General features: G+C 59.0%; 6 protein-coding genes across 6 annotated transcripts; 3 read left to right on the top strand and 3 right to left on the bottom strand.

The window, feature by feature from the left end:
- Window positions 1–254: 254 nt before the first annotated feature.
- On the bottom strand, window positions 255–3,037 carry THITE_2112646 (SPT8-like protein). The gene has a single exon (XM_003651839.1). The coding sequence runs from the start codon at window positions 2,754–2,756 to the stop codon at window positions 648–650; it is 2,109 nt and encodes a 702-aa protein (XP_003651887.1). The 5' UTR covers window positions 2,757–3,037; the 3' UTR covers window positions 255–647.
- Window positions 3,038–3,954: 917 nt separating this feature from the next.
- Window positions 3,955–5,476, bottom strand: THITE_2112648 (uncharacterized protein). The gene is made up of 2 exons (XM_003651840.1): window positions 4,980–5,476; window positions 3,955–4,917 (listed from the first exon to the last, which is right to left on the bottom strand). The coding sequence occupies exons 1-2, from the start codon at window positions 5,107–5,109 to the stop codon at window positions 3,977–3,979; spliced, it is 1,071 nt and encodes a 356-aa protein (XP_003651888.1). The 5' UTR covers window positions 5,110–5,476; the 3' UTR covers window positions 3,955–3,976.
- Window positions 5,477–6,092: 616 nt separating this feature from the next.
- THITE_2112650 (uncharacterized protein) lies at window positions 6,093–8,880 on the top strand. The gene is made up of 3 exons (XM_003651841.1): window positions 6,093–6,294; window positions 6,361–7,471; window positions 7,533–8,880. Exons 1-3 carry the CDS (start codon window positions 6,247–6,249, stop codon window positions 8,822–8,824), a joined length of 2,451 nt encoding a protein of 816 aa, XP_003651889.1. The 5' UTR covers window positions 6,093–6,246; the 3' UTR covers window positions 8,825–8,880.
- An 807-nt stretch (window positions 8,881–9,687) lies between these two features.
- On the bottom strand, window positions 9,688–11,335 carry THITE_2065215 (uncharacterized protein). Its single transcript, XM_003651842.1, has 3 exons — window positions 10,825–11,335; window positions 10,442–10,755; window positions 9,688–10,345 (listed from the first exon to the last, which is right to left on the bottom strand). The coding sequence occupies exons 1-3, from the start codon at window positions 10,961–10,963 to the stop codon at window positions 10,106–10,108; spliced, it is 693 nt and encodes a 230-aa protein (XP_003651890.1). The 5' UTR covers window positions 10,964–11,335; the 3' UTR covers window positions 9,688–10,105.
- Window positions 11,336–12,784: 1,449 nt separating this feature from the next.
- On the top strand, window positions 12,785–13,894 carry THITE_2112654 (uncharacterized protein). Its single transcript, XM_003651843.1, has 2 exons — window positions 12,785–13,347; window positions 13,410–13,894. The coding sequence occupies exons 1-2, from the start codon at window positions 12,966–12,968 to the stop codon at window positions 13,787–13,789; spliced, it is 762 nt and encodes a 253-aa protein (XP_003651891.1). The 5' UTR covers window positions 12,785–12,965; the 3' UTR covers window positions 13,790–13,894.
- Window positions 13,895–14,300: 406 nt separating this feature from the next.
- Window positions 14,301–15,821, top strand: THITE_2112655 (uncharacterized protein). Its single transcript, XM_003651844.1, has one exon. It carries the CDS (start codon window positions 14,656–14,658, stop codon window positions 15,496–15,498), a length of 843 nt encoding a protein of 280 aa, XP_003651892.1. The 5' UTR covers window positions 14,301–14,655; the 3' UTR covers window positions 15,499–15,821.
- The last annotated feature ends 647 nt before the right edge of the window (window positions 15,822–16,468 follow it).

Consider the following 16,468-nt stretch of genomic DNA (forward strand, 5'->3'; position numbering starts at 1 on the left):
GATGCGGACTGACAGATTGATTCTGCTCCTTTTCCCCCCATCTTCTCTTCTCGCGATGAGGATTGACAGACTGATCTGCGCTCTACTTCACGCTTGTGCTACTTCTTTTGAAGTGTTGCGCTTGTACGGCACCTTTGGCTTTTCCGATCGTTTGCTTACGGCGGTGTGCTGGGTTGCGCCCTGGACATCCTACACTACAGCAGGGGGACTGTGTGAGGGGAGCAAAAGGGAGCCCGGGTATGGATGGAACTGAGGCCTTGTAAGGGTGGTGCGCTGGCAAATGTTAGTATTGCGTTCGTGTTTGCTCCTCTTTTCCTGTGCAGGGTGAAGTGTGTGTGTGCTGTGTGAACCACAGGGACGGTGGACATGGTCACCGCAAAGGTTGGCTACTTCGTATAAACAAGAGTTTCTCCGTGGCTCCTCTAAACGCCATGTCCCCTTCGCCACTTCCAGCAGGGTATTTGAACGCCAACCTATTTACATCGCCAACCCGTGTTCAAGCCCCAGTAAAGCAGCCATCAGCCTGCAAACCCGCCGCAGCGCCGTCCTCCTCCTCGCAATGGAACCGCTGTCCAACACTCATCCGCATCCTTTCCAAGAGCCAGTCCCGGAACCCTTCTTTCATCCACCGACGCCGCGCCAACCTCCTACCTTCCGCCCTCCCGCGGAACGGTAATCTCATACCCAATCATCACCTCCGTCGACGTACCATCCCACCCCCTAGTCCCCGCGATGGAGATCATGATGCGCGAGGTGGGATCGATGTACAGGTCGGCGGTGACGCCGGCGCGCGGGGGGCCGGGGATGATGATGAAGGGCACCTTGCTGTGCTTGAAGGCGGAGGTCTCGCGGAGGTCGTACAGGCGCAGGATGTCGTGCGAGGCGCAGACGAGGTGGCGGCCGTTAGGCATGGGCCGCACGCAGCTGATGGCGCCGGAGCCGGCGGGGAACTTGAGCGCGCGCTCGGGCTGCCAGCCGCTGGTCGCCTTGTGCAGCGAGAATTCCTCCACCGTGCCGTTGCGCCGCCCCGCGTACAGCCAGTTGCCGTCAGGCGACCAGCACGCGCCCATGCACCAGGGCGGCACGCCGCGCCGCGGGTGGATGCGCGCCACTGGGTTCGGCACTCGCCGGTCCCAGATGCGGATCGTGCCGTCGATGGAGGCTGAGAGGAACGTGCTGGCTGATGTCTGTGTCGGGTCGGCGTGCGGTGGGGGAGGCGCGGAGTTGAAGACCATGGAGGGCGAGGCGGGAGGCTGGGGAGCGGGTTCGGAGGGTTGTTGTGTCTGTTGTTCGGGAGCGGAGGGGACGGGCTGTTGCTGGGTTGCTTCGCTGGCTGTTGGGGCCTGGCTCAGGTCCATCGGTTGGTCAGGGATGGTGCCGTTGGTCACCGTGTCGCTGTTTGAGACGTCGCCGTGCGAGTCGGTCTGGGTAAGGGCGGCTCCGTCTTGGGGGGGCGGAGGCGCGTCTGCCGCGGCAGAGGTGCCGACGTCTAACGCTGGCGCGGTTGACATTTCGGCGTCGCCCATGGTGAAGTCGCCTGAGTGGTCATGGAGATCCATGTCCATGGCTCTGGAAAACTCGTCGTCCTCGTCTCCAAAAGCCCCGCCTCCACCACCACCCATTGTGTCGTTGTCACCGAAGAGCGACCCAGCGGGGCTGCCAAAGAGCGATTCATGCTCGGGCGACCCAGGGGCATCTCCGGTCGCCTCAGCACCGCTGCCGCTAGCGTGCCCTGGCCCTGCCGCCCCGTCAGTCGCGCCGTTGGTGAAGAAGCCGTTTACTCGCGGCTGGGTGTCGGCAGAGAGAGTGTCGCTTTTGAGCTCGACCTCGCCCGCCTCGGCCGGAATGGGTGCGCCGCTTGCCGGACGCAACTCAATGGCCGAAATCTGCCCTCCGATGCCCTCAAAACGGCGTTTGATGTGGCCGGTATCCAAATCCCAGTCCAACACGGTCTTGTCCCAGCTGCCGCTGAGTACGCTCCTCTCGTCGGGCGCCAGCCGCAGCACGCTGACGGCGTTGGTGTGTCCGCCGTCGCGTAGGCAGTGTATCCTCTTGCCCTCGTCGTAGCGCACGCTCTGCAGGTTGATGCCTCCGCTCTCGAGCCCGCTCAGGAGCCACAGGGCGCCACTGTGCACGGCCAGGCTGTAGACGGGCGACAGGATCCTATCCTCGGGGCGCGCGTTCGGCGGGGCCGGCTCCTCGTTCTCCCAGTAGCTCATCAGGACGCCGGCCTTCACGACGCTGTCGACGAATGGGTGCCGCTGCGCCACGGTGAGCGGCTGCTTCCCGTTGATGGTGTCCATGCCGTTGTACTTGCGGATGTAGCCGTCGGAGCCGCCCGTCAACCAGTAGCGGAGGTCGGGAGTAATGGCCATGGCGTTGATGCTCGTCGCCTGGGGCGCGGCCATGGTGGGTACGATGTCGTAGATGGAGGCGTCGATGTACTCCTGGCGGAGGACCGGGCGCCATCGAGATGCGGTCAGCGGTGTCGTGGGTGCGGCCGTGGTGTTTGTCCCGGTTGCTGCTTGACTGTCGCCGGCCGGTGCTTGCGAGTCGTCGAATGGCTCGGCTTCTGCGTCGGCCTCCTGTTCGCCTTCCTGTAGTTCGGGTTCGGGCTCGGGCTCGTCCTGTTCGTCCTGGTCCTCCTCTTCCTCCTCGTTGTCCTCCTCAACCTCGTTCTCGGCCTGGAGGTCCTCTGCCTCCTCCATGAGCTCGTCCTGCTCGTTCTCCGAGCTTGCGTAGTCGTCGTCGTCCATGTTGAATGCGGGGAAGTCGGCCAAATTGAGCTCCCAACTGGTGCAGCAAGATGTTGTTGGTTGTCACCACCAGTGTTTGAACGATCGCAACTAAATGTCTGGTCCCGAAGCTCCTGTTAATTGGGAAGTTGGCGGTTCACCCAGCGTTGAGTGTTGGATTGGGTCACGCAGCCAAGGAAGCGGGTCAAGCTTGCATCTTGCGATGTGAAGGCGTAAAGTACCTACCGAGTGCAGATGACAGGATCCCTGACCCTGCTTGCATGCACAAAAAGATGGAACTACCCCGCAACCCCCACTTCTGCAGTGAGGTATGAGGGGCAGAGATCCGCTGTGACGGGATACTAGAGAGTCCCGCGCATTCACCAGGATGCCCTGAAGGTATCATGAGATGGTTCAGGCATGAACAAAATGACATAAAATGCTTCGGTTGCGCATTGCACGGAAGCATCATTCACAGCAGAGTGCGAGGCACTGATCGTTATTTGCTTCTGTTTATTGCTGTTGATATCCTCCATGGCAGGCTCTGTGATTTAAGCATCGGTGCCTCGCCAACCAAATTTGCTGATTTCCCTCCCTCCCAGCTCTCCGTGGGAGTCAAGCCGCCGAGATAACCAGCTGAAGAGACCATGGAAACCAGCTGACGGCGGCCAATATAACTGAAAGTGCAGAATCTGCAGGCCGGCCCACCGACCATCAACTGTGGACATAAGGCAGCCCGGCGCAAGGGGCAAGCAGATAACAACCCGAGATAACGTATAACTGGTTTTCTGACCAAAGTCTTTCCTCTAAGACAGAGGCATTGCCGCGTTGATCATATGAAGGGCTGACCGACGCATAAATTCCTCCAGCTTCTGCTTGCCCTCTGGGCTGTCTCCCAACTTAGCCTGTGGGCCATGCTCTGGGCATGAGGAACAGGTGCAGCGTGACTGTCGCGGCTTGCCAACCTCTGGCAAGTCCGAACAGGCCGATTGAGAGCCGCGGGTGCGAGGTGACGGCGACGGTGGCAGAGGCTCACCGTGTTTCTCTGCAAGCTTCTCAGCTGAGCAAGCCACAAGCGGGTCTGCCATGTCGCCCACAGAAGGCACAGCTGTGGTCTCGGAACTCGAACGATCGGCCAGAAAAGCGGCAGCACGGCACTCGTCCCTCGATGGCGTGGCGTTGCGAGGCGCCTTGGTGACGATATCGTCAGGCGGGATGGGAGGAGCGCGATCGTCCGCCTCCTAGTCTGTGCCGTTACCTGACACGCCCCCTCTCCAGAGCCCGTAAAATCCTTCGCAATTTTTCCACATCTTGATCGTGCCATCCTCTGATCCTGTCGCGTAGAGATTTCCGTCGGGCGAAAACGCGATCGACCAAATGGGGCCGTGATGACCCTTGTGCACGTCAAGCTCCTTGCCGTCTTCCCAGTCGTAGACCCGTGCCCAGGTGCCCGGCTCCTCCCCAACGACAAACTTCCTGCCCTTGAGGTCAAGACCGACGCTCGCGATCCCATGGGGAAGCTTAATCTGCTTCAGCTCGTCCTCGACCCTCGGCCCGCCCCAGAAATACGCCGTCTTCCCAGCAGCGACCGCCAAGACGGGAAGACCGCCACCAATGTCCGTCGGAGAGCTGTGCGTTGGTGCGAGGGACACCAGCTCGCAAGACTTGATCTCGCCCTCGAGCCTCACCTCACGGATGCAACGCCGACTGGGCAGGTCAAACCAGCGGAGTGTATCGCCGGAAGCAGTGATTATGACACTGGGATCCTGCGCCCAAACGATAAACTTGATGGCATCCTTGTGCACGCCCTCGCCGATCTCAAACGCTCGGGAAGCCTCGATCGTCACAGGGGTGGTGGTGGTGGGATCTGCAGATGTCGGCGAGCCGGCTGGTTTTTGGTCATGCAGGTCGAAGATCCGGAGCTTCTTCTCAAATCCTCCCGTCGCAAGCATTCCGGATTGCTCAAAGGGGTAGGCGATGGCACGGACGATGTGATCATGCTTCAGAACGTACAGCAACTCGCCTGTATGTGTGTCCCAGACCTTGGCAGTGAAGTCGGCCGAAGCGGTCGCGGCAGTTGCGGCATCGGGACTTAATCTCGCCTGCCACACAGCCCCCTTGTGGCCGAGGAACGTGCCGATCCAATCGCCCGTCTGGCCGTCGCGAAGCATTGGGTTTCCATCTGTAATGCAGCCCAGATATGTCAGCGATGGGCGGTGGGTTGGAGGAGATGGAAACGCAAACCTTTGCATGCGGATATCATATAGTAGACATCTTCTTTTTCGAGGGGGGAAAAGCTCAGGTGTGGAACAGGCCGAGAGTGGCCGTGGCAGGTCAACGGCACGTATTGACGCGGGGCAACTGTGTCACTCATGCTGGGTATCGAGATAAAGGCCTCAAGGAGCGCGAGAATCTGAAGCGTAAGCTCTGAGGTGCAGCTGGATGGAGATTGCGCGGTTGGATCGCGTAAAGTCTTCCACAGTCGGAGGCAAAACACGCTGCTTGCGCTGCTCGATGATGGTAGTTGGCGTGTCGACGAAGATCGGGTTGGTGGTTCCAACGACCGGCCTGGACTCGACCTGTGTCCGGAAAAAGAAGGAAAGGAAAGAGAACCAAGACGGCGGAAAAGTAAAGCAAAGAACGGCAGGTCGTAACAGGTCGTGATGAGAGGAGTGAAAGAGAACGGCGGATGAGGCAGAATTTGAAGTGGAAATTGGGAAAGTGGAAAGGGTCGTTTGCGGTTGCGGCCATGGCAGCAACCACAGCAGCATTGCGGCACACCATCACAGTCAGTGCGGGGTGCAAGCCAGGCGCACTTGCCGAATTGGGCCAAACAACCCCGCCAAGCACTGGCCAGGCCCCATGAGGTTTGCACCGTCCAGAAAGGGGGTCGTAACTTCAGATTGTTACTGCAGCTGCCCCTTCCTGTTATGGGTGCTCCCTGGGACGATTGGCCCCGACCACGGGAATAACCCATGGATTGTTTCTTTAAATCTTGAATAATAAGACAAGCATAGAATGCAAGTAACTAGTGGAGAAAGCGGCGTAATCAAGTAAGTCAGCTTGCTAAACCCAAGAACTGAAACCTTCCTGCCCGTTACACGCTCTCTGCTCGTTACCTTGGAGAAGGGAGACAAGGAAGACAGAGGACGGGAGTTAGCGTGACAACCTGGAATACACCGTACCAGCAAGGTACACTCCATACAGTGCCCCGCTCTCCCAAGGGCAGACCACTGCTGTCATCGCCAAACTGGAAGCTCCCTAGGCGCGATTCCACACAGTTCCATCGCGAAGTTGACAAATTGGCATCCCATCACGGTCAGACCCGTTCGACCGTGAATGTTGGAAGTACTTAGGTGACTCTGGTGCCAACCACCAACAGCTTTCAAGTGCAGCCACAAATCTTGAAAGCCCGGCGACCTCGGTTCCAGGGAGTTACATGCACCAGCATCGTTACCCCGCCTCACCACCGACCGCCACGGCTACGGATTGAGCACTCCTGCAATCTGCGATGCCAGATTTCAAGCTCTCAGCCCAGCTAAAGGGCCATGACGGCGATGTAAGTGTTCTTGGCGCACAGCATGGCAAGGTGCAAGGTGCCAGCGCTGATCCAGTGTCCGCGCAGGTCCGCGCAGTGTGCTTCCCCGTGGCGAACACAATTCTCTCCTCGTCGCGCGATCAAACAGTCCGGCTCTGGCGCAAAACGGCTGACAAGCCCCCGGCCTTTGATGCGACAATAACCAGCCAGGGCCACGGCTACATCAACTCCCTCACATACCTCCGCCCTTCTGCGACTTGGCCCCACGGCCTCATTCTCTCCGCCGGCCAGGAGACCATCATCGAAGCGAAGCAACCAACCCACACCGCGACCGACAACGCTGACCGTCTCCTCGTTGGTCACAACCACAATGTCTGCGCACTCGCCGTGTCGCCCCGCGGGACATATGTTGTGTCCGGCGGCTGGGATGGGAAGGCGCTCGTTTGGAGCGTCGAGAAATGGCAGGTGACCTCGCAGCTTGTACACCAGGGAGAGGTCAGGAGCGTCTGGGCCGTCCTCGCCTACGACGAGCACACGATAATCACAGGTAGCGCCGACACCCATATTCGCATCTTTGACCTCCGCCAAGTCCGCCATGATAATGAGGTGGAGCCACGACGCACTCTCAGCACCAACTCTGTGGTGCGGGCGTTGTGTAAGCTCCCTAGCGGCCTCAAAGGGCACCCGAGCGGGGCCGATTTTGCAAGCGCTGGTAACGATGGCATTATCCAGCTCTGGAAGATGAATGGCACACAGGTCGGTGCGCTGCAGGGCCATGATAGCTTCATCTACTCTCTTGCTTGTCTGCCCTCCAGCGAGATTGTCAGCGCAGGGGAGGACCGGACAGTGCGCATTTGGAGGGGTTCGGAGTGCATCCAGACGATAACACACCCTGCTATTTCTGTGTGGTCCGTGGCCGTGTGCCCCGAAAACGGAGATATCGTTTCCGGCGCCAGCGACAACGTGGTGCGCGTCTTCACTCGGAATGCCGACCGAACGGCGTCCCCTGAGACGCTGTCAGCGTTCGAGGAGTCAGTTCGAGAGTCTGCAATCCCGCAACAGCAGCTCGGCCAGACCATCAACAAGGAGCGGTTGAACCCTAAATCCTGGCTTCTCAACAATGCGGGCAAGAAGGACGGGCAAGTGACGACGGTCCTGGAAGACGACGGCACTATCGGGGCCTATCAATGGTCACTGGGTATGTTGGCAGACACCCGTAACGTCCCTAACGTGTGCATATGCTGACTTGCGTCGCCCAGGTGAGCAGCGGTGGGTGCACGTCGGAACGGTGGTCGACTCGAGCGGAAGCAGTGGGCGAAAAGTCCAGTACAACGGCAAGGAATACGACTACGTCTTCGATGTCGACATCGAAGAGGGCAAGCCGCCCCTCAAGCTGCCATACAATCTTTCTCAGAATCCCTACGAGGCGGCAACGAAGTTCCTTGGAGATAACGAGTTGCCAATATCCTACATTGACGAGGTCGCAAAATTCATCATCAAGAACACGCAGGGCGCGAGCATCGGCCAGAGCACGGAGGCCCCTTCTGCAGACCCCTACGGCACTGACTCGCGGTACACTCCCGATCAAGCGGCGCAGCCGAAAAAGTACCTACCGCACACAGATTACCTCTCGCTAACCCAAGCCAAGTGGGAGCCCGTTCTGAAGAAGCTTAAGAGCCTCAACGAGAAGCACATCATGGCTGGAAACAAGCATATTGCCCTAAACCCCGACAGTCTAAGCCGCCTCGAAACAGTCCTACAGGCAACGATGGGCACAGCGAGCCAGAAGACGGGGGCTCCCCCGGCACTTCTCGAGGTCCAGCGTAGCGTGTACTCGCTCATTACGCAGTGGCCCTACGGCGACCGGCTCCCTGCGCTCGACGCCCTTCGTTGCTTCGTTGCGCTGCCGGGCTCAGCGACGCTCAATGACACCAAGTTCGGCAGCGTGGTGGATGTCGCCCTGAAGGGCGCCCTCGACACAGAGGACCCCGTGTATCCCAGCGACGAGCCCCTGGCCGAGTTCATCAAGAAGTTCGACGCCTCGAAACCTAGCGCGAACAACCTCATGATGGCCCTCCGCACCGTCACCAATCTCTTCGCAACCGCCGAAGGTCGCGCCGTCGTCGCCGCGGAAGCCCCCGCCGTGATCAGCCTGCTGGCCCGCATCGCGGGCGTCGAAGGCGACCCCATCGGCGTGGACAACAACAACCTGCAGATAGCCCTTACGTCGGCGGCCTTCAACTTCGCCTGCCTCGCGTTCAACCAGAAGCAGCAGCAGCAGCCGACCGCCGCCGCCGCCGCCGCCATTGACCTCGAGCAGCTCATGCTTCTGTGCCAGGTCGCCGAGGCCGTCGTCCGCCGCCAGAGCGAGCCGGAGGTGCTCTTCCGCGCGCTCATGACGCTGGGCATGGTGCTGGTTACCGGCGCCGAGGCGCGGGAGCTCGCCCGCACGCTGGAACTGGGCGACCCGGTCGGCGAGGCGGCGAAAAAGGCCGGCGAGGCGAGGATCAAGGCCGTTGCGCAGGAGTGTTTGGCGCTTTTGAGGGGGTGAGAGGGATTCCTAATTGAGGGGGTGGTGCTGATGGACTGGAAAGGGGGTGGGATGTGACGTGGTAGATGAGACATGAGCATTATGTCTTGCGAAGATACATACGTTCGCACGATCACTGCTGGCGTATTCTTTCCCCAGCAGCGCTGAAGCACGTAGCTAACCTCACTGGACGAGTTCCAAGATACGCAACACGTCCTAACATAAGCCCGCGGTAGACGTCATCTTCGACCAGCATGCATACATCTGCCACCGGCAACTTGCTTACTATCCCCTGCATAAGCGTAAGATCGCTTACATCCCGGGTCCCTCCCTTCCGTGAACAATGCAGTAACATTCCCGAGGGAAAATGTTGGCAGAGAACTCCTGCTCGGCCACAGTTAATGACGCCGGCGTAGAGTGAACATCCGTCAGGCTGGCCCCTGTCGCGAACCTTCTGACTACTAACCCTCGCCGTGCAAGAAAAGGGAGCATGGTAGAGGAGGCTGGCCTCTGCCGGACTTCGCGAACCAACCAACCAGGACAGAACCTTAAGCCCGGTTGGTGTTCATGATACGATGATCATGTGCCCATGCAAGCGCTGGAGAGCAGCAAAGAAGACGAATCCCCGTTTCCAGACGCCGGTCAAACAGCAAGCCAAACAAACACCCCTACCACCTCCGCCGGCGGCTGATGATACGCGGCGGGAGTGGTGGAGCCCCGGTTCTCCCGGTTCGGCCGGGCGAAACTGCGGGAGCCAGGGGACTGCGCTATGGAAAAGGGATGAATGAGGGAAATCGGCGCGTTGTGAAGCGGAGGGTTGAAGATGGGTTATGGACCAGGCGTTCGGACAAGTCTGGACAGATGCTGCGCCGGGATGTTCTTGTGGCAGGTACCGAAAATGCTTCGATATCGAGTCAGCTGCACGGGTAGATCACCGCTCCACGACCTCAGAACATGTAAGAGACAGGTCCTTGAGCATCACCACCGCCTAACTCGAGCAGATGGTGGTGATCATCTCGCATCCAAGTGTCGATCCCCTAGTCCGTTGACAGGGCAACAGATACCGCGCTGGGAAGGATCAGCGCCAGGTCCTCAAAGTGGCCTCCTGAGCCCACAACGTAAAAGAACAAGGAAATCAAGGAGAAGAGCTCTCGCCCGGATATACCCAACCGGTCAAACCCGACACTAACCCATGAACGCCAGCCCAGAGATGCCAAATGTACAGACAGTCACGACCAAACACGGCCGCCCATCGAACACCCTACATAACCTCCCCGCTCTCCGCTGCAACGGCACCGTTCATCATAACAATGCCAGCAGCCCGCCCAGAAGCAGCGGCAGGTACCCCAGCCAGGTCAGCGCCCAGCCGTCCAGCGCGAGGGCGCGCACGGCAGCGCTGATGGTGCCGTTGCCCTGGCCGATCGGTTTGGTGGTGATGGTGTAGAGGTCGGCGAAGCCGATGTCGGTGCTGTTGAAGCAGTTCGTCTCGTTGACCTCGGGGATGCGCGGGTCGCCGGGCTCGACAAACGTGATGTCGACGCACTGCATGCAGCGTAGCCTTCTCGTTAGCCTCTTTAATCTCGGGGAAGCAGGCTTCCAGCCTTGGTGGTAGTAGTGGAGGGCAGTTGCAGAACGCACCGAGTACAGCGCCGCGCCGTGGACGGCCAGCTCGACGAGTTGGATGGTGGCGTTGTCGCCCACATTGACGGACGCGTTGACGGGCAGCGGGACCTGCGGCAGGCAGACAGTGCCCGGGTAGGGCTGCTTGCTGGGGCCGAGGATCTGGAAGGGGGGCACCATCGGGTTGCTCATGTTTGGAGGCTCAGTGCCAAACCCGAGATTGACGTAGATGAAGGCCGTCGCGTGGCCCTGGAACCAGCCTGGCTGGAAAGCGACGGCGCCGCCCTTTGTTGACCAGTACGTCCTGTTCGTTGTTGTGCCGATGCCACCGCCTGGCGAGGAGCGTTAACCAAGCACTGAGGAGCGGGAGGGAAGGGGGGGCGCAAGCAGTGCGCACTCACATGGATACATCCATTGCATGCCGTAGGGGAAGGTTGCGTTCGTTATCAGGTTGTCACCTCTCCAACCGGGGTATGTGATGATGGTGTGTGCGGACGCCAGCGCCGCGCAGGCGACAGCGAGAAGTGTTGATGAGAGCATCGTGGGCTTTCGGTGTGTGTGTAACTGGAGTATTGCCGGAACGGCGAAGTCTCCCAATCCCCAAAGTTTCGCCGTCACTCCCAAAGGTGGCTTCCTGTGGGAAAACCTGCCGCTCTCCTCTCCACTCCAGAACCGGGAGTTCCCCGAGTCGCCGCTCTGGTCGACCTTTGAGTCGGGCGTGTGCGGTCTGTAAATGGCAGCAGGCTTGAGTCTTACCAAGCCCCCCAAACACGATGACAGTCGGGACAAACTCGGACTCGACGTTGAAAGAAGTTATCTGGGCGCAGCTTCAAGGAGTTAAAGCAGCGGAAACCAGGGAACAGGTCTCTGGGCAGCCAAAGGGCAATATCAGGTTGCGCATCGAGCACCGACAGCCACTCCCTTCCCCCCTCCAGCCGCCCGCCCTGGCTCGTCACCTCGCCGGAAGCTGCACGTCCACCACCCCCGCGCACACGACGTCGACAGGAACCGTGGGCCGGCCATGTGCATGCCGAAGGGGTGTCCACCCGCCCAATCTGTGATCAGGGCGGCTTTTCGGCAGCAGGTGCTTTCGAGCAGCTCGGCCACTCAGAGGAGGGCAAACCGGTTGCACAGCTGCAAGCCCGTGCATGCCGACCCTCCCGCCCCCTGTCGCCTGGAGGTTGCTGTGGCCAATGGCCGGCCGCATCTGGCCGCTTGGCTGCGGGCGAGTCGCTCTGCTGGGGCGATTGCAGGTCAATCACATCGCGAAAACCCCTCTTGTCAGTCGAGCAATCACCAATTGTCCAACCAATCGACGGCCTCGCCGCCTGGTTGTTGGGCAGCACAAGCACTGGCTTCAATGAAGCCAGTGTCACCTTAAGGCCGTTGAAACCATGCCGTTTCCTCGTCTCGCCTTATTCCTCACCCCGCTGGAGAATCGTCGGACGGACAAAGAAACCAGTGGCAAGTGGCATCTGCGGAACCCGCAGTCGCCAGCGCGGCGGTGCACAAAGCGCAAAAACCCGGAGGCATGGCGAAGGCGCGGTGATGCAGCGCAGGTTTGTGTCCAGGCCGCATCCGGTCGTCCAACCCTGTCGCACGGTTAAGCGCCGACTGCCCAATGCGGGAGCCAATGATGTGCCGTAGCCAACGAATCCCTGTCCCGGCGGCCCGACATGCGAAGATCGTTCTGATCTCTCGGCTGCTGCCGTCGAACGACGCCGTTTTGTCCGTTCCTCCCACAAACCTCCATCCGGTGGGGGCAAGTGCTTGCAGCAGCGAGTGCAACTCCGCCAGCTCTTTCAGACTGGACGCGTCGTGTTCTCGCTTCTGATATTCGCTCCCGCCGACGAAACAGGAGGTTCTTTGGGCGAGGTTCTTTGGGCCGACTAATCCGAGTTTGCAGCCCTTCTTACGACAGAAAGCCGAACTCGGCGCTCACTGGGGCAACCTGCCCGAACGATTCTGTCTGTTGACTTGATTCAGGCGGGCGGGCGACATCGATTTCATGCTTAAAGACGCGACTGGCAAAGGTCTCCGGCTGTAAGCTGGCGGCGTCGCAATCAGGTGAAAGACGAAAGGGATGGACAAATTCAGTTCCAACACCACACGGTTACTGACTATGAAACCGTGCAGCTGACATGCCGCACGCATCTCGATGAAGACGTGCTGATGATGGGTTCTGACGATGGCGTGGACAGAAGGATGGCAATTGGGATCGAACACTGCTAACGAGCGAACAAGCAATCCCACTGAACTCCCCTGGTTGAAAAATGGCAGGCGGTGGGCATTTCGCCCTATCGGCGGCTTATCGCCGGCTGCCCCACCAAAATTTGGTTCTTGAGTTATACCCTCAATGGTCGCGATTGAACCAGGTGCTGTCCAATTGCCAACTTGAGCTTTGGCACTCAACGCGCTTCCAACTCGGACCTGTTTTGAATATCTGAAATGATTTACCAGGGCTGACATTCTTTCATTCTTGTTATTTGCCCCCTCCGTACTCTTGCGTACTTCAATCGCTGCGAGACGGCTCACATCCCTCATGGCGGGGCACGTCGAGGAGGGATGGAACCAAGTGAAGCGCAAGGGCGGCCGTCTGCGCAGCGTGCCTGCGCCAGCGAATAACGGCGCTGATTCCACTGTCGACGATGGCATCCGGCCGAATCCGAAACCAGAGCTCTCCGTCGATGATCTCTGGCGGTATCACGGAAGCGTGGCGAAATCGGAAGAGTGGCAGGTATCCCAGTGGTGGCATACGGTGCGCCAGCTGCTCGAGGAAGCCTCAAGCCAGCCCAACCGTCCTGTCATCACGCAGGCCGTCTGCTTGGGCCCCGGCCCCTACGAGCCAAGCAACGGTAGCTCCAGGGCGAGGCGCACTGCCCACATGCAAACAGCCGCCTTTTGCTTTATTGTTGACCATCTAAGTCGGTCTTCTCTTGCCTACCTCCTGCCCTGGGCCAATGCTGGATTGCTGACATGAGTGCAGAAACTCGCAGCGGCCGAGAAATAAAATGCGTAGTCCAGGAGCCCCGGTTCACTCAGACGGACAAGGAGTTCTGCGCGAGGCTCGGCTTGCAGGTTGTAGAGAACCCAGATGCCTTCGCGCTTGTGGACGAAAATACGCTACTGTTCGGCATCCACATGGAACTTGACATCTACAACCAAGCCCTGGCCAGTCTCCCAGGCATTTACGTCGGCGCTGGTCTGGAGGAGTGGGAGAAGGTCGTCGATCACGACGACGGGGACAGCAAAAGCCCCCTGGCAGCCTTCTCGCGGATGAAAGCCGCTTACGATCAATATCCCTTCCCTGATTTGGATTACATGTTTTCCAGCACCGTCATGTACTGGAGAAGGGAGCAAACCTGAGTTAAACTCCAGGTGCATCACGACGCTGCGTCTCAAGTGACCTTGCCGCTCCGGGGACGCTGCTGCTGGCTGCTTTGCAAACAGCATCGAAGCGGGCCGCCCAGTCATAGCTTGGGGACAGGCCTGTTGCCGTTCATCAGTCACTAGCTGCTGCGCATCTGTAGCCGCAGGAGATATCGAAGTTGAAGGCGTTCTATTGGCGTCACGGAGATGGTCGTGTACCTCTCTGCACACGGGGCTCGCGCTCGCGTGCCTGGCTATTCCCGACGCGGATGGGAGCTCAACCCGGATGGAAGCGCAACGACGTTTGACTCTGGCTTCCCGTATCGTGGAACAGCCAGCCTCTTTATGCTGGTTCGGATTGCTGCCGCTCCTCTTCATCATGGTGTGTTCGATTCCTTTGGGGTGTTACGTGGCCTGGCTACTAGACCCGCCACTACCATGGCCTGCTCCTCTAATGAGATGTCCTCAAGAGGGCCGTTGGTTGATGACCACCACCAGGTTGCTTGTAAGACCAAGAACATACGACACGTGTTGGCTAGGCAGAGCCGCAAGCCTGCCGATATAACTCAGAGCAGTGTCTGCCTAACGCCGCTGGACTCGATCCCTTGTCCAAGCAATCCCAGGAGGAAGGTAGGCAGCCAAGCGACGCAGAGGACATTCAATAGCTCCCCGGGCCTTGAGTGGTGCGCCAAGAACGATCTTTTCTCGGCCAACCTGCAAGTCCCCAACACCTCGACGGAATACAGGATTACCTTACCTAGCCCCACCCATGCGCGCGACTTCGTTCTCCCTCTTCCTAAAAGCGTTGCCACCACGCATTTCACTGCTGCCGCATTGACAGCTACGGGCATCACAAACCACTGATGGCAACTCCTCCAAACCGATACTTTCCCTGCGCATTTCTGCGCGAGAAAGGCATTCCATCCCTTGTCTGGTTTGAGGATGCAATCGCTCCATACGGTGTTCCCACCGCAGTTTTCGACCTGTACCTCCTTGTTCCCGATATCGACGAAGCTGAGCGCGTCCTCGTCGGTAGTGGATGGGTTTATGCCGGACCCAAACCCGAGAAGTCCGTCTGTCACTTCTTGGAGGATGTTGTCTCTTACCGCCGCTTGAATCCTCCTGCTGCCTTGACGGCCCATATGGAGAAGGATGACTTCAGAGGGCCCCATCCCCCCACAACGACGGTGCTCCTCCCAGCCGCTGGCTGGAACGTCGCCGTCGACGAGTTGCGTGGATCTTCTCCCGATAGCTTCGTGCCCCAGCTGGAGCTCCTCCTGGACGCACTGATTGACAGCCTGCTCGATTCGCCTCCAAGCACAACCCTCCGAATGCACCTGGCTGTCCAAGTCGCTTATTTGTACGGCCACTGTACGACGCTCAAGACTCAAGATTACGCCCAGAATTTGCGGCTAGACCATCGGCAGTTCCATTATGACGCGCTCTCAAAAGGGGGAATTGGAACGCTCCCCTTCCTCAAGGAACAGCGCCAGATCAGGGACGAGATACGACAGGGGGTACGGCAACCGCAGCGCAATTCCTGGTACCTCACTCCCGCCAACCTTGAGAAACGTAAGCCAGGGCAGCTGGACACGTCTCGGCTCGAGAATATGAACCATCGCCTTGGTCCTGTCTTTTCTCGATTTATGGCATCAGCAAAGGAGGAGACGTCCGACACACAGGACAGGACCGAGGCTGAAGTCTGAGACTTTGAATGTTTGTCTGCCTAAAACGTGCGGGGGTTTCTGCGTGTGTAGGTAGTCTTAGGATCTGGCAAGTTTCAGTGCTCGCTAAGAATGGAGATCAACACAAAGCCGACTTAGAGTTGCGCGTGAGCATAAGAGTTTCAAGGCCTCAGCATAAATATGCTATCCTGTCCCGTGTCTACCTCAATGACTGAGTAGTCATTGCTGCTAGGCCTGCGAGATCTTGCAAGACCGATCCAAAGCCCCATCGAGGCATCACCGCATCAAAACTCTCTTCCGCGGGATCACAGCACAGCTAGATCCAGCCGCAAATGAATAACGCCGCCATTCGCTCCCAATGGTTCAACCTTGCTGATAGACCGGTCCATATTGCCTAAGTAAGCAGGCAGATATCGCCCTCAGTCCCTACACCCACACCCCGATCCGTGTCAGCACATCACTATGCTACTCAACCACCACACTTGAAGCCGTTCCCCAAGGAACTGAACGATGAACAAAGCAAACATACCTCCTGCTCGCATGCCTCCCCCTCACACACCTCGAACAGATCGAATGGGGCTTGTCGGTCCTCCTGTTGCACCAGCACAGACACATGCACTCGAACTCGCCCCGCCGCGACGATCTGTGCTTGCCCTTGTCCGCCTTCTTGCCCTTGTCCTCGTCCTCGTCCCTGTCCCTGTCTTTGCTATCCTTGTCGTGTTTCTGATGGTGGTGGTGGCCTTCATCTGAGCCTTGTTTAGCGAATCCGTGGTCTTCGTCTTTGGCCTTGTCCCTGGCTTTGTCTTTGCCCTTGTGGGATGCAGATGCTGAGGCTGAGGTCTTGGACGCCATTATCCTTGCCTGTCTCGAGTTGCCACGATCCTCGGCTGGCTCGGGTGGCTCACGGCGTGGTGTCAGTGGTTCGCGATATGGAGCAGCGTTATGGCGGGTGTGTGTGCGGATCGGGGAACGGGGTGCTGTCAGTGAACGG

This window comes from Thermothielavioides terrestris, chromosome 2 (genome assembly GCF_000226115.1).
Source record: "Thermothielavioides terrestris NRRL 8126 chromosome 2, complete sequence".
In the NCBI taxonomy this organism is placed as follows: Eukaryota; Fungi; Ascomycota; class Sordariomycetes; order Sordariales; family Chaetomiaceae; genus Thermothielavioides; species Thermothielavioides terrestris.